General features: G+C 27.4%; 2 protein-coding genes across 2 annotated transcripts; both read left to right on the top strand.

Annotated features, from left to right (window-relative positions):
* The first annotated feature begins 6,846 nt into the window (after nucleotides 1-6,846).
* Nucleotides 6,847-10,125, top strand: LOC112594522. Its single transcript, XM_025339331.1, has 4 exons — nucleotides 6,847-6,949; nucleotides 7,569-7,772; nucleotides 8,826-8,980; nucleotides 9,895-10,125. The coding sequence occupies exons 1-4, from the start codon at nucleotides 6,847-6,849 to the stop codon at nucleotides 10,123-10,125; spliced, it is 693 nt and encodes a 230-aa protein (XP_025195116.1).
* Nucleotides 10,126-13,568: 3,443 nt separating this feature from the next.
* LOC112594521 lies at nucleotides 13,569-18,974 on the top strand. The gene is made up of 5 exons (XM_025339330.1): nucleotides 13,569-13,713; nucleotides 15,867-16,067; nucleotides 17,339-17,496; nucleotides 17,672-17,981; nucleotides 18,940-18,974. The coding sequence occupies exons 1-5, from the start codon at nucleotides 13,617-13,619 to the stop codon at nucleotides 18,972-18,974; spliced, it is 801 nt and encodes a 266-aa protein (XP_025195115.1). The 5' UTR covers nucleotides 13,569-13,616.
* The last annotated feature ends 4,993 nt before the right edge of the window (nucleotides 18,975-23,967 follow it).

Here is a 23,967-nt window from a genome sequence, read left to right as displayed (position 1 = left end):
ATAACGGATAGGCAATAGAAATATAAAACTTAAGCATATATTATGGTGTATACTAAATTACTAAATAGCCGTATCAGCTACTTCTATTCTTCTCTTACCTTCACTTCTTCTTCTTCTTCTTCTTCTTATAATATAAAACGAAGAATAGTTGCTACACGGGCCGATAGGTTTAGTGTCCCGACCAATCGAAAAATTCCGTTTTTTTACTTCCAGTCGTTGTCCCATATCTCCCCGTCGTTATCGTTTCTCCCACAGCCGTCATCGTTATCGTTATCTCCCGCCGTCGTCGTTATCGGTAGGGTTATTGCTTATTAGTTATTACTCATTATTGTTTTTTATATACCGTTTTTTCCGCTTTTCCCCCGGTTTTCCGGCCTTTTGAGACCTCTTTCCGTCGCGTTCTCGACGCTATAGCCCAGAGCGGGCCTTTTTCGTCCGGTCCGCGCGTCTCCAAATTTCGTTCGCGGCCGTCGCCGTCGCGTCCGGAAAAAGCGTACTCGCGGCGCGTTCTCCGGTCGGTCGTCGTATCGTCACTACTGTTTTTTTTTTTTTACGATACGATAAATCGTTTATCCGTATCGATTACGCGTTTTTTTGTTTTCGGTGTCTCCGCCCTCGGACGCCTCGGCGACCTCATCGTCTCGATAGCGTACGAAATACGATTATATGTGTATATATATTATATATATATATAATAATAATATTATATAAAAAAAGAAACGTGCGTACCTTTGTTGACGTACGTCAGATCGTGTTTATTATATACAAAAACATCGCAAAATCGTTGCTCTTCAGTCGTTGTAACGCCTTTCATCGCATACCTTTGGGGGGATATCGTGATATGTGTATGTGATAATAAACTCGGTACGTCGTTAAGACGTATACGATTAAAAAATGTAAACGAATACGTCGGAAACGCTCTAAACGACAATTAATATGCGATTTACGGTTTCGTGACACGCGAATCGTAAAAATCGTATCGCTTAAACGACGTATAATGTAGTATTCGTCGCATCTCTAAAACGGTTTAAATGCTCGAGATTAGTTCGTGTTAAATAAATTAAACTGTAGTCGATAGGTGTTAGGATAGGTCCCCCGTCGTTAGATAGGCAGGTTCGAATCCTGTTCCGGCGTATTCCGGGCGGCCCCATAAGAAACTATACGCTCGGAATTTTTTGCATTTTTTTTTTCATTTAATTCGATCATTATTAATTGCTATTTTCGTTTTGATATGACATTAATACTCATAAAATATTTTTCAAATTTTAAAAACGATTTTTGATCTCACACATTACATTTTATACTGCTTGATTGATGATGACAAAATATATTATATTATAATATACTTTACACGAACGTTAAATTACACAATAGTATTCAATTATTCATTTTTTTAAATAGATTAAAGATAGATTATTGTATTCAATTAAACCAATTATAGTTATTGCTAACAGTCTGCACGATTCAAATGTACATATGTGATATGCAATTTATATTATAGCCTGAGAACATTCTATTGATGACGATACAGTTGTTTCACTCAGTTTTGACGGTAAATTCACTATTTTATATGTTTAGCCTTTCAGTTGCTTACATTTGAAAGATACAGGGGAAAAACAGTAGCAAATTATTTTTCTTTTGATTTTTAAATATTTTGTCATCACAGAAAGCGCATAATATTTCTTTTCGATATCTAACCATCTATAAAATATGAAAAAAAATATTAATTATGTATAGTTTTTTTGATTTTCAATTAGCTAACGTTCGACATGCGTTTTCCATAATACGTTTAACATCTCTCCTTTACGCCCACATCGTCCGCGATCCGACGCAGTCGGATCGCCTACCTGGGAGGTTCAAACGCGTTTAATTGGATTTTCAGTGGTGATCGCTTGAAAAATCGAGCGCTCGATTCGACTTAAACTTTTTTGCGTACTAAACAGCACAACGCCTTCGACGTCAGGACGTATGACAATCCGCCGCAGGCGGATTGCCCTGTCAGGAATCGATATTCACTGGACGATGACTGATAACTAGACACTTAATTAGACTTTTATTATTTACGCGTTTAAAACGACACCACCAAAGTGTAGAGCCACCAAATCAGAGGTACCAACATCTCAATCGTCGTTATCACTGGTTTTGCCTATTAGACTATTCTAACTGCTGTATTCGTAAGTCCTGTCTCCGACCTAGGAAATTCACTTTTAACGATATTCAGCTACCTAGGGTACTCACATACAGCGAGTTTTACCGTCCTAGGGTATTCACATACAGCGAGTTTCACCGTTGCTAGTCTTATAATCTTATAATATAAAACGAAGAATAGTTCGCTCTTCTGCCGATAGGTATAGTGTCTCGACCAATCGAAAAATTAAAATTTATTCTGTCTATATGTCTCCCCGTCCTTATCTCCCGCCGTTATCGTTTTTCGCCCGATTTTCCGGCCTTTATAGACTTTTTTCCGTCGCGTTCTCGATGCTATAGCGAAGAGCGGGTCTTTTCGTCCTATCCAAGTGCGTTTTTCGCTCGGATTCGGTCCTCGGCCGCCCGTTTTTCTCTCCGCGCGAGTCAGTTTTGCCTTTTTCGCGTCCACGCGTTTTCTTATCTCTCAGAACGCGTATTTTGCGAACCGTGCGCGTGCCGTGTGTCCCCGAATTCCGTTCGTGGCCGTCGCCGTCGCGTCCGGAAAACGCGTACTCGCGGCGTATTCTTCAGTCGGTTATCGTATCGTCACGTATACTCCTGTTTGGTTTTACGATTCAATAAATTATTTATCCGTATCGAATACGTGTTGTTTTGTTTTCGGTGTCTCGACCCTCGGACGCCTCCGCGACCTCATCAGTACTGTCTCGATAGCGTATAAAATACGATTATATGTGTATAATAAGGAAACGTGCGTAGGATTGTTGACATACGTCAGATGACAGATTCTAATTTGTATAACAAAAAGAGATCGCAAGTCTTGCTCTCGAGTCGTTTTAATACTTTTAATTGCATACATTTGGGGTGACATCTGATATGTGTATGTGATAATAAACTTAGTACACCATTAAGACATATACAATTAATTAATGTAAATGAATACATCATAAACACTCTAAACGACAATAAATATGCGATTTACGGTTTCATGACACACGAATCGTAAAAATTGCATTGGTTAACTCTTTATGGGTTAGTGCCTTAGTGGCATGCGCCGCGGAAGCAATGCGAAAGCAGATCCCGCGGCGTCGTCGGTTAAAACAGGAAAAAAAAAAGTGCCTTAGTGGCATAAATAAAAACCACTTTGATTTGTATAGTAGATGAGCACGGTTTTTTTTATGATTAAGATATAATCTAGACTGTGGCATGTATGGAGACCACTTCTAATATTACCATAAACGAGCAGAACTATTTTTTGTTTGATAATATCAAATGGAGCGGGTACAGTTTTCCCGATTTTGATAACAAGTAATAACAGCAAACATGATAAGAACAAAAAAAAAAGTCATTGCCAACCTCCAAAATTTAGATAAAATCCCATTTCCCGCTTTATTCGCCTGCAAATAAATAAATAAATAAGAAATAGATTTCATACCAATTGCAATTTCTCGATAAATGTATAATAAGAAATTTTATCTTCTATAAATTAACACCCTGTTTAGTTAGCTTTTAATCGGTGAAGTTAGGTTTTTATCATTTATTATTTGTATTTAATTCATTGATCATACTTTAATAATATTAAATATAGTATAATATACTATATACTTGATAAAATATAATATTATAGTTCTTTTAATAATTACCATTGACGCATCTATAATCTATGAGGGTGCCAAAAGGTCTTTAGCACTCATTATTTTTTCTTATTGCTATAAATTTTTTAGTTCACTTATTAGAATAAGTGTATATTTTCCAATAATTGATACTGTAATTATCAATCTTAATTACTAAACAGTACCTTTTTTTTTATAGGTTGTTTTTAATGTAAAGATTGATGTGTTAAAAGCTGTAATGATAGTTGTCTTTAATTTATTATCATCTAACTTTAAATTTAAAGATGCATGTCTATTTAATAAAATAAAGAAATTCAAATGTTATTTAATTTCTCTAATATTGTAGTAGAAAGATGTATTATAAATGTGTTGTTATTATTAATATTAAGTATATTTAAGAAGTTTTGAAGTATTGGTTAATGTAGATATTTCATTGTATATTATAAAAAATGTCTCTTAATGTACCTAAATAATAAATATCCAAGATATTATATTATTAAATTTTTAATCTGATTAATATGATGAGCATAGATACTCAATTGAAATTACAAAAATTGAATGCCACCATTAAAAATTTAAAGAAGTACAGAAAATTATTAATATTAATTATAATATGAAAAATCATTAATACTAGTTATGTAGACATAGATTACTTTTACTAATTGTTTTTTTTTTTTTTTTATTGGTATATATATTTGTTTAGAGTAGTAGCTCAAAAGTTTTTCAAATATTATATTCAGCTGCTCTATTATTCAAAAATGTAGAACTACAGATAATTTTTGTGAAATTTGCAGTGTTAATCCAATAAATAGATTTGCATGAAATTAATTTTAGTTGTCTAGCTATAACTTATAAGTTATAACTGATCTACAGTCTACACAAATATTGATAAAAGAAACTATTATTTATTTATTTGTTTTAAATTATAACAAATATTGATAGGTAGGTATATATAATGTTTAGAAAAAAAATAGTTGCATAATTATGTGAAGTGATTATTAAAGTTATAATTATTAATTATTATTATTATTATTTTTTTTGGGATGATTTTAGTAATTTAAATAATTATTAACACTTCTATTTCTTATATATTGGAAATAAACTTAACTTGTAACAGGTATTATTATATAAGTACTATAACCAAATGGCAGATTGCTACCTGCAATTGGCAGTTTCTTCTCAAGTTTATCTATTTAATTATAATAACTATAATATTTATTGTACTAAATTGTGTACATTAGTATACATAATACTTTCATGATTAATAAAAATATACTTGTGTATCTATTTCTCTTAACCAATTATTTTTATAATATAACTATAATGACTGGGTATAAAAATCCAAGATAAGTACATTTGAAAACATTGCTCCTCTTTCATAAGAACCTGTCTCTTGAGAAAATTCACTAATGTGTACATCATTCTATCTATTTTGTCCATTTATCATTTCTATCTACCCGTATATAAATTGTTTATTTTTTTTATTTGATCACTCTATTATTAACTATAAAAAAATTAATGATTATTTTAAATTATAATTTTATTATTATGTCACTTTTTTTAGTTGTGTTTATATTTTATAATGAAAATAATTTAATATATAATAAATGTAAGTATTTAATTTCAATAACATTTCATATTATCTTTTATTAATATGCATTAGGTGTGAAATCATTAAATATAAATGAATAGGTAATCAAATTATAAAAAATTATTAGCATGTATTATTAGCAGGTAGTATTTAAAAAAAATGCTTTTTCAGTGATAAGATCTAGAGGAGGATTTAATAAAAATTCGTCTGCAGCCCAATTTGAGGCAACATATAAAAAGCTATTGATACACCATACACACTGACATATCAATATCAAATAATGTAAATTGTACACCCCAGGACTCAACAAATATTCTTCATGTTTCAAGTAATAAAAAGAAACCAACTTAACATTTTTTGAATATGCTATGTGTAGAAGAAGAACCAAATATTATTATTGATGACAATGAAACAGGACAACATTTACCAAATTATAATATACACACAGTTGAATACATTGCTGAATTTGTTACAAAGAAAGCTATTAAATTTTTAAAATGTGAAGTTTGTATTCAAGCACTGAAAACCACTACTGATACAAAATATTTATTAATTGATTTAAAAAACCGAGGGGGTCTAACTAAGCTGGTAGAATATGTAGTTAAACTATGTAAAATTTCCGAAAAAAACATTTAAAACTTCAACCCAATGTGCAGTTACAAGCAGAAAAAACCCTGTAGATTTTTTAATATTAAAATGTATGTCTCAAATAACTAACATTTATGAATATTTTCCAAGTTTGGTTGATCATATCTATTCTCAGTCGCCTATCAATAACCATTTATTACAACTTATCAAATATATAATAAAAACTTACATAACAATCCAATTGCATCATTATAATAAGGAATTAAGTCAACCGAAAATTAGAGTGCGAACAGAATTTACAAACTGTCTGCTTAATATCAAGTGTAAGAACATTTAGCCACAGCAACGCGTGGCCGGGTCAGCTAGTAATTTATATAATTTCATTTAAAAATATATCATAATTTTATGTATACTAATTTTATTCTTAATTATATAATAAAAATTATTTTCATATATATTTCATATAATACAAGGTAAAATTAAAATTGTAATTGAATATAAAATATAAATGAAAATTGAAATTGATTAATTATCTATTATCTATTGTAAATATTATTATAAAAATCAAAATAAATCATATACCTATTATCTCAGATAATAAATATTTCATATTTAATAAAAGAACGAAACATTTTGAGTTTTTCTTCCATTGGTCTTTCTCTCTCACTCGATGTCGAATTGTGTATTCTCTCTTTATGCTCCGTCCATGAGTTAATAGGTCTATGGAAGGGACTACCTATCACCTCCATGACACTGTCGTGGTGGCTTATAAAAGGCATACAGAATGCGGTTCACTATTAGTGTGTCATCATTATTTTTTCAGTTCACTCTTTGTTTTGTGTCCAACTATAATCTTCGAAGGTTATTCACGGCCGTTAAACACTTGGTCACGATTGTTTTTAACAAACTATGGAGTCTATGGCAAGAGTATTCTATACTTTACTAATTATCACATCCTCCTGGGTGGAAGCTAAGAACGGAAATCCATTGACAATCTCAGAGATAAAACCAAGTGAGTAATGAGTACACATTAATTTATTGTAAATATTACTCTGAATTTGTTCTCATTAAATTTGTCATTTTGGTTTTATTATTTTGTTTACATTAATATTGTTTCTAAATAGGTACCTATTAACGTTGTCTTCTTTAATATATTTTTATTAATCTGCTTTAAAATTAATTCATATACCATATATACCATGATCGTTATAATTCATAATTATTAAATTAGTATTTATAAATTTTATTCTACTAATTTATAATAGTAATAGTAATAATAATTATAATTATAATTATAGTAGAATAAAATACATAGAGGATATTGATTAAATTTGGTGATTATTATTTTTAAGTTAAGGTATATTATGTTTAAGATAATATTATTTTTTATAATTTATATAAAATACAAGTATACAGAATATCATCTATATGACTGTATCTCTACTTTAGTAAATAAAAAACCGGAAAACTCACTTTTCGCTATATGATAAAATTCAAGAATTCGTCATTAAATAGGTCCTTTAAATATTTTCAAAATATATGCGCATATATAAAATTATACAAAAGTATAAAAACAGAAGGTATAATACGCTTATAATTTAATGCCATATTTGTCATTTTGTATTTTACAGCCAAATATAATACCAGTATACTAATATGTCCTCCACTGGGACTAGAAGTAAATTTTGAGGTTGCCACCATACATACAATAACGCGAATGTACGGTTGTGCTTACTTAAAAAAAGATACTGTAATGAGTACAACTCCATTATTAAATTTGTGGCTTGAACGTCCCGTGGAAACCAGCGTACATAGACATTGTGATGATCTGACAAGTACGTATAACGAATCTTTATTGTTGCGGTACAACAATGTGGGAGGTATGAAAGGTTACGAATACTGGGTCCGCGTCTCCAGTTAAAATATCACTAACTAAAATGATGTGTATATATATAAATTAAAATATGAATAATGAAAAATGAAAAAAAAAATGTAGAAATTTACTAAAAAACATATTTATTAATTAGTATAAATTTTGTCACTATGTCAACATTCATAAATTACTTTGGAGTATGGTGAAATTGATGACATTCAATGCATCGCTGCAGTAACATAACATATCAAATATTAAATAAGTTTAGAAGCTTTTTATAACTGTGTGCATATTTTATTACATACATAGAGTAATAATAGATAACATTGTTGTACATTTATTCTGTAAAATATTCAATAACCTCATTAATTAAATGTATAATATTATCAGCCCCAAGTTAATTTCATTACTGTTTATAAACTTATTAAATACCTACTCTGTATTTAAGTTTAAATAGATTTGAAACGCACAGACGCACAATTACCAATTAATGTTAAATTGTCACTTCAATTTGTATAAATGATCACGTTCGTTTTGACAGATATATAATACGTATATATGGAATATAAAATTCACTTATGCATTCGTACTCGTATACGAGCACACTGATGTAAATTACCATCGTCTAACATCGTCCATCAAATGACATCTCTATTTAGGTTTAATAAAATGCAATTTAATCTTATCATCCTGGTTAGAAATAGTATTTTTGTTTATTATTTTATACCTACAAATTATATTTATATTTTAAAAGATAACTAACTACTTACATCATTATTTATTTATTAAATAATTAACGCCCGCGTTGAAAAAAAAGAGTACAACATAGACACAAGATAGAATTATAAATAATATATAAAGTATGAAGACATGCATTATAATTAATGCATAAAAACATATTTTTAGACCATTAATTAAATACTAAACTACATTCGGGGTGCATTGCTTTAATTCAGAGATAACAAACTAAAATATTTATCATACTAATGTATTTTTTTTTTGTTTTGTCTATCAGATATGGATCATTTTGTTTTTGAGTGTGTGTCAAAATACGATCCGATCAATAGTGAAGAAAATGTTCAAGGCTGGAGTTATGTAATTCTATTAGAACGTAGACCATACTTGAAGAATAATAATGAAACTAACAAAACCCATTTTTACAGATGTGCCGTAAGTATACAATATTTACGTACTTACCTAATATTTAATATTCTATATTATTGCAATAGAAAAATTCATACTACCTACAACTTATATTTTTATTAAATTTATGAAGAGTGGAAGCACACGAGAATTTATAATCATTCTTATATACATAATATAAGTTTTGTGTTTTCAGACAAGTGGTTGCTGATATTTAACTTATTATTGGTGACTTAAATCATAACGAAAAAAAAATATATCATGAGAAAATAAAAAATGATAACGGAAATAACTATAATCGAATAATACGTTTAACAAACTTATAGTAAAATAGTAGAACTAGGTACCACTAGCAAATGATATAATATATATATATTTGCTTAAATTTTTAATTTTGTAAAGTTAAATTGATGAAGCCCTTGTGCTATATATAATAATATATTTAAATTAACCAAACGCTATTTGACAGTTGATCATCCACGTAATAATTATTATGTATTTTTACAATAAATAAATATAATTTAATATGTTATACATGACATCTAATCGTTAACGATCGTTTGATACTGCTTTCTGATAATGATCCTCTGGCTAAGAGGACCATTATGTTAAACGTAATGTCTAATCGTCAATAGATACTAATCAACAACTATTCAAATACCTTTTTTTTTAAAAAAAATAGAGTAAAAAAAAATCATTAATTGGTATCACTAATAGTTCTTCATCGCTGTCTTTACATTAATTCGACCCGTAATATTAGCTTTAATATTAGAGTTGAAATTTATAACTTATAAATTATAAGTCTAAAACAAAATGTTATTGACAATTGTGGATTGGGTTAGGTTTCAGTGTATTAGTATTATTTATTAATATAGGTATATAATTAGTTATAATTTATTAAATTTTTTCTCTCTATCTATCTTTTGTCTTTTGGTCCGCAGGTGTACGATGTGCATGACTCATCTGTTGAGGGGGTTAAAATAATTCGAATGGCCATCAGTGCGCCAATTAAAGGACATATACATGGAAGCCAGTGCGAAGGTCTATCAAAAACGATGGGACAAAGTGAATTACCATACGTTCCCGAGGGGCGACGAACTTGGCCCAATGGATCACTATATTTATATTTGTTAGGAAGACGGCCATTATTTGATGGATCCCCAAAAAAATAACGACAAAACTGTTAAGTATCTTATCAATCGTCCAGTGACAACACAAATCATAACCATAACACTTTTTTAAATTTAAAATATTTTAAATGCAAAATAGTATATTTGTTTTGAAATATTTCAAAATATTTAGTTGCATATTCAGTCATTTAAGAGATTATGTTTTATTTATTTTTATAGTCGTAGATGTTTTAATATTCTAGATTCTGAGGAAAGTAATTTTTTGATTTTACAATTATAAGTAACATTGTAAATTTTACAACCAAAAGTAAAATCTTTTTATTTGATGGCTCTTTTTAAACTATCAAAAAACATTTGAATTTTCGAGGTTTTTTAATTATTTTTTATGTATTTATGATAACACATAATGTTTAAATATTCAATTCAAAATTTTTCATAAATTTCTTTGCTAGAAGTTAAAAATAAAGGTTTAATGTGAAGCCATATTTATTTTTATGAGAAACTAAAGACTAAAATTTAGATATTGATAGCATTAGATATTTATTTATATGATAACGGTTTTTTCATTTAAGGTGCTTCTTATTAATTATTTAAAAATTTAACACTTCTATTACAATATCTATTCAATTAGTATATTAGTTAATGATGATCAATTAGTGACACCTTCTATATATCAGGGACAATTTCTTGGTTTATTTTAATAATTATAGTATTAAACAATTACTATAAATATTTTTTAAATTATCATAAACGTTAAAAATTAAATCTAAAAAATACATAACCATCTAATTTTTATTGTTAAAAATTAATTTTTCGTTATAATATTTATAGATTTAATGAGAGGATGGCATAATCAAAACAAATAATCCAACAACTAACTATCACTTTAAGTATCACTTTTCACAGAAAAACACTTAATATATTTAACCATCTTAATAAGTTAAAAATTCATTACATTTATATAATCTTAAAATTGTTTATCAATCACTTTTAAATTTTCTTTTTTTTTAAATAAGAGAATTTATTTAATTCTATTTACTTAATTTTTATTATATGTTAAATGTTTATAGTTCATTCTCTTGTATATATATATATATATATATATTTTTTTTTTTTTAAACAAATTTGCATACATTTTTGTGAGAGGAAGAGATTAAATATTTTTTTATAACAAAAATTTATATTTAATATTGTAATTTAGTTTTTTCTTGCAAATATATGTTTATGGATAATTATTTTTTGTCATAAATTTAAGTTGAACCTAACTCGGTAAGAATAAAATTGTTAATGTGTATAAAAAACAAGTCTGGACCTGTTACATTACTTGTCAAACATAATACTATAAATAACAATATTAGTAATAAATTTTGCTACTTTACTATTTTATATTTTGTTACTTATTACATGTGGTGTGCTATGTATTATTATGATGATATTGATATTGTGTAAATATATAAACATAATACATCCTTATGGTATAAACAGTCCCTAAAGTTGTGAGTAGTACAAAACTTAAAAAATGTGCTTTAAACAATATTCTATGTTATTATTATTTATTATTTTTGAGTGAAGATATTTTTTTTCTATTAGCTTGATTGGTGGTAAATTATGGTAGTATACTGTAATGGTATATTAATAAATGACATAGATGTAACTGTTGCTATTAGTATTATCATTATAATAGTCAATAATTATTTTACTAACCAGCCATTAGAAATTTAGTCACTAGGTTTTTGTATGTCTATACAGTATATAAATTATTTCCTTATAGTTGACTAATAAATTTTATTTTCATTTATTTCTACGTTTTATACAATTTAAACTAATATGACCTTATTACAAGCTCAAATACATTGGAATCTCCATTTAACGAAACTCTTACAAAATGTTTAATGGAATCATAAATTTTCATTAAAATAATATAGCTATTTAATGACTTAATTTTTATGTTATTTTTCTACAACAAATTTATAAATTTTTATTTTGTATTGATTAAGTACACACCTATGAATCAGATTAATATTTAAATAAATTCAAGCATTTTTATAGTCAGAATAGTACAAAAGTTGTTGAACAAGATATTAAAATTTTCTTCCAAAATAATGAATAATAAAAAAAACATATAATTAACATAATTTAAATGTACTTTTTTATTTATTTACTTATATTGTAAGCTCAAACGCAATTAAAAATCGAAGGACACTCTGTTGTAGAACCAAGAATAATTGACAAAAAACAAATAAAAGAAATACGCCTGAAAATGGTTGGATTAAACAACTCATTTTCCACAGTTGACTGACGATAAAGTATAAATCAATTACCATTTAATATTATTTTATTTTGTTTTTTTCATACATTCCACGCATGTTGATGTTATTACATTGTTTGACGTGGCGCATGTGAATTTCTCTGATTCGTTTTTTTTATCTGAAAAAAATGTAAATTCCATTGAAAAATCTTCAGAGCCTAAAAACTAAAAATATTAATCCAAAGTAATTTCCAAGCTAACCAATCATTTACTTAGGTTATTGTTTTATGCTCTTCCGTTTAACTAATGGCGAATCCAGGGGGATGGACCCCGGGTCTGACCCCCCTCCTTTCTCCATGACACATGTCATAATATTTATTTTTATTTTTTTTAATTTTTATCAAATTTTATTAATTAGATTGATATTAGATTTAGTATTTTGTTAATAACAATATATAGACAAAATCAATATTAAAACTGATGTCTAATGATTATACTATAACTTAACTAGCATAATAATCATAATTAATTGGCATACATTGTAAATATAAATTTAATAATGTAAAGAATATGTCTTTTGTTTATTAAGTAATAAAATGTATGTATTATTTAAGGAAATTAATAGAAAAAACAATAGATAAATAAATTTTTTTAGACCCCTTCTTGAATGAATCCTGATTGTGCCACTGCGTGTAACCAAATCTTTGGATTTTCTTCCACCAATTTCGTGTAATATTCATTAATATAAAACCTACTACCTATTGATTTCGAATTTAGCTAAATTAAATAAGTGGAGGTCAAAAATGCGTATCGATGAATTTAACATTTTTTTTTCTTGGAAAAAAAGTATCGGTGGAATTTACATGTTTTAAATACAACCCAAAAATCGACTACCTGTAAATCGGTGGAATTTACAATCGCTTGTTCGACGTATAACGTCTCTCCTCCGTGTACAGGTATTTAGATATTATCAATGCACTAGGCTTTATAAATACGTTAATGTTTTCCACGTACAGCCAATCAGTGTTTAGGACCACTCCACGACCACCACCTAACCATAGCTTATAACACTATGCAGAGCAGGTGTGGCTCGTCAACAGTGAGTGAACAGTAACATTCATTATTTGATTTCACCTTTAGCTTAGTACTGTATTGTGTGCTTCTCAGCCGTCACGGACTTAGTCACAACCGTTTTGATTTTATTCCTTTAGTTTAAATTTTAAATCCATATTTTTTTTTTTCACTATTTCAAATTAGCAGATTTGCTTGATTATCGCATGTCACAATGGAATTTGTAATACGAATTACAATTTTACTTGCCATCTCATCCTCTTGGGTGGCTGCCACGGAGAACAAAGATGTCGAAGCATGCATTCAACGAAGTAAGTACTACATTCATTATTTTATTGCTGTCGACGTTAGTTTATTATTTATTATTGATATAACTTTATCTTACTTATTTTATTTTAATCTAATATACAACTATTATTTTGAGATCGTTATCAAACGTAATTATTTACTTAATATACCATACATTTTATTTCACTTAATATATTATTATGATAATAATAATTATATTAACATAATATTATTTACAGCTAGGTATTTAGACTTAGAAATTATTTTTAAGTTAAGACAAATGGTATTTTATGTTTGAAATGTTTAATTATTGTTTTTTGTATCTAAATAATTTTTAATGGGCGTTACATATTATTTATAACTGTACAGAATATCATCTGTGTCAATACCTTGAATAAATAAAAATCGAGAAAAACGCTCTGATGTATTATAGGAGTTAATGTACCTCATTATTGATACGGATGTTAAAATTGTATTCAAGCGTAAATCATACTTATGATGAAATGCAATTATAAAAAAAAACAGTGTATTTATCGCCTATATTTCTATGGATATAATATTATTATAATATATTAATATTTTTACTAGTCATTTATTTATCTATTACTATATAAACAGAATCCACCGAAATGTATTTTTATAATATAAATTATGAATAACTTAAAAGGAAAGGGGTGGTAATATACTTCTAATAACAAAATCATCTTTTCTTAATTTTGTTGCGTGCCAATATCAGATCCAAGCTCAGGGTGTTATTTTAAATGAAAATTACAACTTTTAAGAACAATAATGTGTTTATTACGTATAAATAAAGTTCATGTAACTGATACAAAAAGTGGCTGAGTATTGTGAAGGTGCTCAAGTCTCTGTGGCTCTGGTACATCTGCTGTTGCTGGTCTCTGGGCTCCCTTATAAATTAAAAAGCTTCTTGTTATTGTAGTCCATAGCCTTGATTTCCATATATATCCTTGGAGTTGTTTTGATACTTGTTTTTGGTAAAAACAATATCCAGGATGCAATCTGATCATAATTTCCAACACGTGCCAACGCAATGTGTTGTTGCATACGAGTAATCTCAATAATGCATTTCACTCGTCCTCGGCACGCGTAATGCACTATTGCGATGTTTGTTATGATGTTATTGAGTAGATAATTACACCCGAAAATGCATTATGATCCTAATGCAACGAGATTCATAATAATATGTATCTATTATCTTGTGTTATGATCTGTAAGAATATGTTTACTCCCCAACACGTGTCATGGTCATGCTAATACTTATATTAGCAATATTATATATACTTATATTTAACAATATATCTCGTAGCCCATAACAATTTCTATCAACAATATCACCTCTATTTAATAAATTTAAAGGTTTTTTAAAAACAATTTGTTTAATAGAAATTTTGTTCAAAAAAAATTATAATTTTTCACTTAAAAACTTATTTTTTAGTGTTCAAAGTGTGTACAAATAATAATTTAAAATATCTATGTACAATATTAATAAATAAATAAAAATAATAAAAATAATTAAAATTATATTAAGTATATAAATTATAAATTTCTTTTATTCTTTACTTTAAAATAACTTTCTAATATCTTGTTCAACAGCTTTTGTACTTTTCTGATTATAAAAATACTTAATTATAAAAATTTGATAGACGGGCGTATATTTTATAAATATGAATCAATACAATAGTTTTAAATTTACTATAGAAAAATAATATACAATTAATTTGATAAATAAAAATATTTTTGAAGGAAAATTCACAACATTGTCGATAAATTAATATTTGACTGCGAATTGCGATGATAATTTTAAATACCAACGTTAAATAATATTGATTTTTATAGGTATTCAATAAAATTTAAAATACTTTTGGCCATTGATAAGTATACATAATATGCGTATAAACATCAATAGAATATGTATTTTCTTTCTAAAATTGACAAAATTTGTAAAATATGTATATATTTTTTTAAAACTCGCAGTTTATTTACTATACAATCATATGACTTCCAAGCTCCAGTTAGAATTTACACATTAAGTGATGAGCCAACACAGGACTATAGGTTAAACGAAGTCAAGGCTTCTTTTAAGGTTTATGCACGTGAAATAAACAATAATAGTATAATTAGCTTATTATGTAATGCATTTACCTGTGTGTTGCAGACAAGGAGAGACGCAGTGGCCGATTATGTCCTCCAATGGGATACAAAGATAAATATGAGGTAGCTTTTGTACAAAATTCACCCGTGAAGTACGGATGCGCCTTCATAGAACACGACTGGCAAATAACCGATGCGCCATTACTTCATTTGTGGATGGAAGAGCAACTTAACGACTCACCCACATATTGCAAGAACACAAGTAGTACGCATCAATAACCAAATATAGTGCTTTTACAGGGTTATATGCATTGTGCCCACAGATCCAGCAAAGCTCTTCCAAGCTAAAACCATATGAAAATTATATTGATTTCCTTATATATACTGAAAATACATTACACGCTTATAGTTCTACATACTTTTCATACGATTTTATCAATATAATCGCGTTTATTGTCAAATGTATATGTGTCAACTTTTGAATATACTGCCTAATACTATTATAGTGATACACACTTATAAATAACATAAATATCGTATTTTAATATTTATGTACTTTATGTAAATTACCGTGTGTGTATTTCAAGTCCGACATGACGATATAACGTACCTATCTATGTAATCAAATATCTACAATTAAGAACAAACGGTTGAAATTTCCCTGTCATGCATAGATTGGTTATCCTCTTAATTTTCTCACTCATATGGTCATATACAGTTAATGTATTTAAATACTTTTTATAATTTTAAATCTTTTATGATAACAGTGGTCTGTAACTCTGTCCACTCATTCATATTTAATATGCATTTGAAAAGTATTATGTTAAAGGTAAAATTAATGGATTTCCCATAAAATATGCACACCAATTTTATGATTTATAATACATAGTTTCATCTTTCTTGCTAATTAAAATACAAATTTTGTAAAAATTAAAATAAATATCTTAGGAAAAAATTGGTGTTTATAATGATATATACGTGCTAATAATAATATATACGTGCTACTATATAAATATTTGCTATTTGTGAATATTGACGCATTAATTAAACTTGTATTTTTATAAAATAAAATATAAAATATTAGGAAATATCTATGAACATTGGTATTATTGATTGGATTTTATTTAAACATAATTTTGGGATAACGATAAATTTTCATTAATATAATATACTAACTACTATACATATAGAAAGTTAATGCTTTTAATAAAATATTTTATTACTTTAATCAATAACTTTTATAATACTTTAATTTCAATAAAAATGATTTTACAATATTGCACTAATTCTTTAAAAATTAAATGATATTATATTATTGTTACTCTCTTATAAACTTCTTCGTGTGTTATAGTTCTCTAGTTTCTTCTCTCTACTAGTACAAAATCACTTCGGTAATAAGTTATAGTTACATAATATGATAATATACGCACGCAAACATGCAATCACAGCAGCAATAAACATTATCTAATGTCAACAAATTGGTTTCTTTACAAAAATATTCTTTATACTCTTGTATTTGTTATATTTCTCTATCAGATATGAACCACTACATTTTTGAGTGCTTGTCAAAAAACGAACCGACCAATGAGGGAGAGATTGACCAAGGCTTTCAGTACATGTCGTTATTCGAGTATACACCAAACCCATATTCTCAACACATTAATAAATCCAGCAGACTATCCTACAGATGTGCTGTGAGTATATTGTGTTTACATGATATTATTAATTTGAATATTAAGAAAAGTAGAACCTATCATTCGTTCTTAAATCTGAAAATCTACAACGCCGTGACTAAAATGATTACAGATGGAAATAGATTTCATTGTACTTATATTTTTTTATTTCTGTCATTATCTGTCTGTCCCACAGGTGTATGTCGCTGATGATCATGTTAACTATGGGGTTGTAGTAATTCGAATGGCACTTAGCAAGGGAAAAGCAAATAATTTTGATGTAAGCCAGTGTGAAGGTCTGTCGAAAATTCTGGTAAATAGAGATCTGCCTGACGATCCAGCGGTGCAACAAAATTGGCCCGAAGGAGTAACATATCTATTTATAATGGGAGACCTCCAGCCCAAAAGACGTATAACTACTACAACTACTTCAGCTCCTACAACAACTACAGAACCTTTAGAAGAAAAATACTCAACATTTTACAATTTATTGGGTATACTAGCGAGTAAGTTCTATTATTAAATAATAGTTAACTACTTTTATAAATAATTTTTGAATAATATAATGATATAAACATTATTGATGATATAAGGTCCGTATTTATATAAATACGAAAATAAAAAAATCCTTTAAATATGTAGTTGTATGCTATTTGTTTTTTAGTAACAATATGCTCTAAAAATTCTTGAATATTGGAATTCGGGCTTGGCAAATAATTGTTTTTTATTTTCATTTATTCTACGTTTTGAACTTTTAATGTACTACCATATTAAGTAGTATCAACGTATATAATTTAAATTTATTTTGTGCTAATAATTTTTTTGTCACTCAATTGACAAAACACTATAATATAACTTTCGATAAAAAAAAAACATTTTAAATTTATATATGAACAAAAAACTTGAAAAAATTAAAATAAAATCATTCATAAAAATGTAAGAACAAAACACGAAATTATGTCTATATTGACTGGTAATTGTGTCTAATACACAATATGTGTGTTCACAAATAAATGATGAAACTATAATCGAAAGTATAATTTTAAAAAGGAAATTTAAACAATACCAGTCAACATTTTTGTCGATGATCGCGTTACAATAAACATGGTATAATTTTCACACAACTATTCAAAAATATAACATAATATGGGGAATATAATTTATTTCCCAACAATACATCACGAACTCATAAATAATAATCTAGTTTCTGTGGTACAAAATAATTTATCTAATAAACTTTTAATAAAAATATATTTGAATATGCTATCATCCCTAAATTTTGCATTTTTATGCAAAATATACTTATTTCTATACATTTTCTGATGCATAATTTGTCCACATTTCTTAACTGTATTTACTCATTACAAAATATGTGTAAATGCATATAAATTCGGATCGTACGATATATCATAGATATAATAATTTAAAACATATTCTAATTATCTATATATTTTTATTTTTCAGGAATCATGCCCGAAACTTTTGAATTTGATGATTAACATACATCTTGTATTGAACTTAAAATATCTTATATTATGTAATTTCTATATTTTAATCAATAGTTATAACCAGATTTGCTCTACATTTGATTTTTAGGTGTTTGTCTTAATGGTATTATTTATTCTCACGTAATTCACATATTTTTAATGATTATGTTTTTTATACTTATGAGATATTTTTTTTTCATTATAAAAATAATTATTCAATATTATAACATATTTTCATTATACAAATATATATTTACTAAAAACGTATTTGTTATTATTATTTTAAGATCCTTTATATATTAGTAAAATAATTTATAATAATAATAATAAAAACTATTTAATAGCATTCAGCAAACTCTAAATAAATAATCACCTATTTGGTAAAATATATTACTTGAATAGAATAAATACTGTTTAAACTCTTTAACAAGAATAATAAGTTTTTCTTTAGTTTGTAGTCTACTAAAATGAAATATATTTTGCATAAAATTCCCAGTGGCGACAGTACAACACTAAACTTCTTTTAGTGTTTGATCCATATTTTTTTTTCAATAATTGTCCTAATCCCGAAAAAAAATATCTTTAAGGGCTACGATATTTTAGTTTAATTAATACCTCACCACTTAATTTTGATAAGTACATTTACTTAAACAACAACAAACCATAATAAATAAAAATTATATAATATTGATATAAAGTAAGCTTCTTTCTTCTATAAATATATTTATTGTATTCAATGATTTAAGCTAATAAAAAACAATACCTTAAGGCAGAGGTTCCCAAACTTTTTCTATTCGTGGCGCCCTTTTAGAATTGAAGTTTTCTCATGGCGCTCTTAATAGTATTTACGATCTTTTTTTTAAATAAAATACCGTTGTTTAATTTTTAACCAGATAACATAGTCGGCAGCGAGGCACAGCCGCGGCTCCCCTGACAACACACCGCGGCGCACAGTTTGAGAACGTCTGCCTTAAGGCATGATGTATATAAATATATTTCATATTTAAAATTTTAACAATAATATCTATATGCGTATTTGTTAATAAGTATATACTTGTTTAGAGATCTGATTAGTTTCTCCTGTATAATAATATATGTTTTCTTAGCGGTGAACAGGGCAAAACTTATTTTTTATATAATAAAAAATGTTAACGACTTTTATAATATTACCTTTGCCGAAATAAATTATTATTATTAAAGATTATATAGTACAATATGCCCACACAAATGAATCATAAAAATGTTGTGATTGAAATAATTATTAAAATCAATTGTAGCTAAAATGTTTTGTTTATTGGTCATAAGTCATTACACATATTAGTTTTATTAAATATACAAAAAGCGTGTGGTGAAGGTGTTGAGGACTCAACGGATATGGTTTATTTAAAAATACTATGTTGCACCCCGTTCTACTACTCAAAGACCTAAGGTCTATAAATTAACTACGGACTCGTAGTTGTATTTTTCGGAAAATCGTTTTTGATCAATTTAAACAATCATAGTCAGTGTAGACACCACAGTTAAGGCTTATTATTATATTATGTATGAGATAGGTTGAACTCGGTTAAAAAAATTTATTATTCATGATATTTGGTAAGTGTTTGGGCATCCGAGGCTATAGCGCTTATTGTAAAATATATTGTTTTGAGTAAATTGTATATTGAATTTTAAGCATCGCGGGATCATTAGATATTTTTAATTTATCATTATACAGGTATTCTGAAATATGTGAATTAATGATACAATTATAACAATAATAATAGATAGTAATTAACGAGTTATAAATTTTTTTTTATAATAACTCACATTTTTAAGCTAATTGACAATAAATCTTATTTTTTTAAATGATAACTGTGATATGTTTTTGCAACTAATAACTTAAATAATTAAAAACAATTACACCATCATTCACTAGAAATATTTGTTTCAACAAGTACATCACCAAATACGAATGTGTTGACTAATAAATTACTATTATTATTTTGTGATTTGTAACAAATTAATACCGTAACGTTGCATAGAAGTTAGCGGGTAAAAATATTCGAAATCGTATTTACATTTTTGCAAAGTGCCGGCCAAAATAGTAAAATGAAATAAAGTTATATGTACTAAAAAATAACAAAATAAATTATTGACTAGATACCACTGAAACATGAATTTACTACTACAAGGCATAATTCAAATATTTCTCAGGTAAATAAATCGTTAAAATATCACCTTTTTGTATTAATTTTTTATGTTCTCTAAACATGCCACGCAGCAATGAGGTACATTATTCGACGTATAACGTTCCGCGTTATATCTATACAAGTAGAAAGTACATGGTCGTAATAGACGTAATACTATAAAACAAAAATATCCCCTACGCACTCAGCGTTAGGGACCATTTCCAAGTGGCGCATACTAGTTGCCTCCCATCCTTATCGTAAATAAAAAGGTTAATTTACACTAGTTGCCTCCGATGACCAGGTAGTTCATAATTACATACGAGTTGCCTCCCATATAGAATTAAGTAGTGGTTCATAAACTTCACTAAACAGTTCTACATAAATAGGTAATGTTTATTCATTATTAAAAATATCAGAGTTGGTTAAAAACAATAATAATATAAAAATAATCAATAAAATAAAATATATTATACTACTTATTAAAAATATATAGTGCAGTTAAAAACATCAGTCTTAGGTATAATAATATGTAGAATAATATTATAATAGTATTTTTAGACAAACATTTGCTGTCTGGGGTACGTCGGGAAGCAATTCGTATAAAAATTATTGACCTTTTTGACTTCGGGAGGCAACTAGTGTGTCCCCCTTCCAAGACAGTTACTGTTGTAGCTTATGAAACGGAATTCTGATCACGGGTCAACATCAATGAGCTAACAGTACCATTTACTTTTTAGCTTTGTATCATACTACGTTCTTCCCGTTCTTTGTAGACTAGGTCACGATCATTTTGTTTCTGTCCCATCCGTTTAAATCCATTTTTTTTTTTTTTTTTACTTATTATTCGCCATTAGGTCATATTATTATTTTTTAAATGACTCACAAAACACGATGTAGTCTATAGTAAAATATTAATTTTACTTAGTTATTAGTCATCACAATATATTCCTATGACAGGGATGGGCAACTCAAAGAGTTACTATAGGGCCAATTTTTAGAAATTTAAAATATAGCGGGGCCAGAACATAGAAAGCAAAAAAAAAAAAAAAAGTCATTCAAAATATATATTTTGAATAGCATTTATTTTGTATATAATGAAATAGGACATAGGTTAAAATTCTATACCATGTAATATAAATATTATAACTATAAACTTTCTATTGTTTTTATTAACATACCTAATTGTATACACAATAATTATAAGCCATATAATATACGTTACATATATCAGTATTTACCAATTTACAGGCCAAAAAATATTTTTCATAAGTCGATATTCGTAAAATAATAAAAAACAAATTAAAAAATAATTTTAATTTAATTTATTTATATTTAAAATAACTAAATATTTACCATACAATAGATATTGCATTATTATATAATAATTAAATAATAATTAAATAATAAAATGTAATATATTTAAAATTATTATTAATATTAGTATCTATATTATGATATACTTGTTTCTTTTATAATTTACCCAACAATATGTAAATTTGAGTGTTTTAGTAACAAAAAGTTTGAGAAACCCTGAGCCACATTAAGTTTCTGTATAATAACAAGACATCCCCGTGTATAACGAAGGTCGTCTCACATTCTTCCGTGCTCAAATGTTCAATCGACTGTAGATAATAATCATAATTATCCAACAGACAGTCAGATCAGTCTAGTCTCGATGATTATTTTTATATCGTTCAATATATTTTAAACATGTCGGACCGAAATCGTTTAAATGCATATGGAAAGGTCGTAGCTGTGTGTTATTAAAAAAATATTGAACCATCGTACGCAGTCAGTAATGGGATTGGATTGTAAAACACGTCTAGACAAAGTACTTTAATGGTAGTTTATAGATGTAACTGTAAATGAAAATAAAGTATACGACAATAATTACTTCCAGTGTATAACATATACGAATTATTAAGAATAAATAATGATATAAAAGTAAAATTAAAATCGAAGAATTACTCAGTTTTTTGTTGGGGAGACATTATAAAAAGAATAGCACTAATACGCCTGGACTCAATAATAGGCAAGAATAACAATATAATTTATTTCTAACTTGACTACCAGCAAGCTATTTATATTTTGAATACCACACAAATTGAAATTTTTGAATCGATTTTCCTTCAACTTACAGTTGCCGTTAAATTTAATAAGGAACATGGTCTTTTATTTTTTTAATTCAAATTTTTTTTCGTACAAGTAATTAATAATTCCATCGTTCAAATGACATTAATTAAATCAAAGGCCATGATGAAAAATTAAAAATTACAATATAAAAACAACAAATATTAAGAAACAGGTACCTATTGGCTATCACGGTTTGCAGGGGACGATGACGACGTCGATAATAATTGAGGAAATACGAACGGCGAGACACGTCTCATAGTGTACATAGTAAATCCCACTCTCTTTTAAAATTCCCTCTGTGCTCACGCGCCCATAATTGGTATAATACCTACCATAGCATTTGGAATGACTCATATATATCTACAGTATTTCTCAAGTCCTGTCACCTAGGATATTCATTTACAGCAAGTTTAACTCGACCACCTCGAAGGCGCCGAAACTAACCTAAACTAACGGGCTTCTACAAACCCGTAATCGAGTTTTACCGGCCTTTAATACCTATTTTATAAAACAAAATTATTTGTCCTGTGTTCTAATTTATAAATAGGGAGACATTGTCTCCTATGACGCTTTGCCACTGCAATTACGTATAAAATAATAATAATGATAATACAAATAATAAAGCCTACTCAACTTACAATATTATATTATCTATTTTTACTAACCTATATTTCAAGTTCCTTTTGTCCATGATAATTGATAAA

Source organism: Melanaphis sacchari, unplaced genomic scaffold (assembly GCF_002803265.2).
Source record: "Melanaphis sacchari strain LSU unplaced genomic scaffold, SCAv2.0 Contig234_pilon_pilon, whole genome shotgun sequence".
In the NCBI taxonomy this organism is placed as follows: domain Eukaryota; kingdom Metazoa; phylum Arthropoda; class Insecta; order Hemiptera; family Aphididae; genus Melanaphis; species Melanaphis sacchari.
Note: the sequence above shows the minus strand (reverse complement) of the source record. Positions and strands in the feature narration are given on the sequence as shown.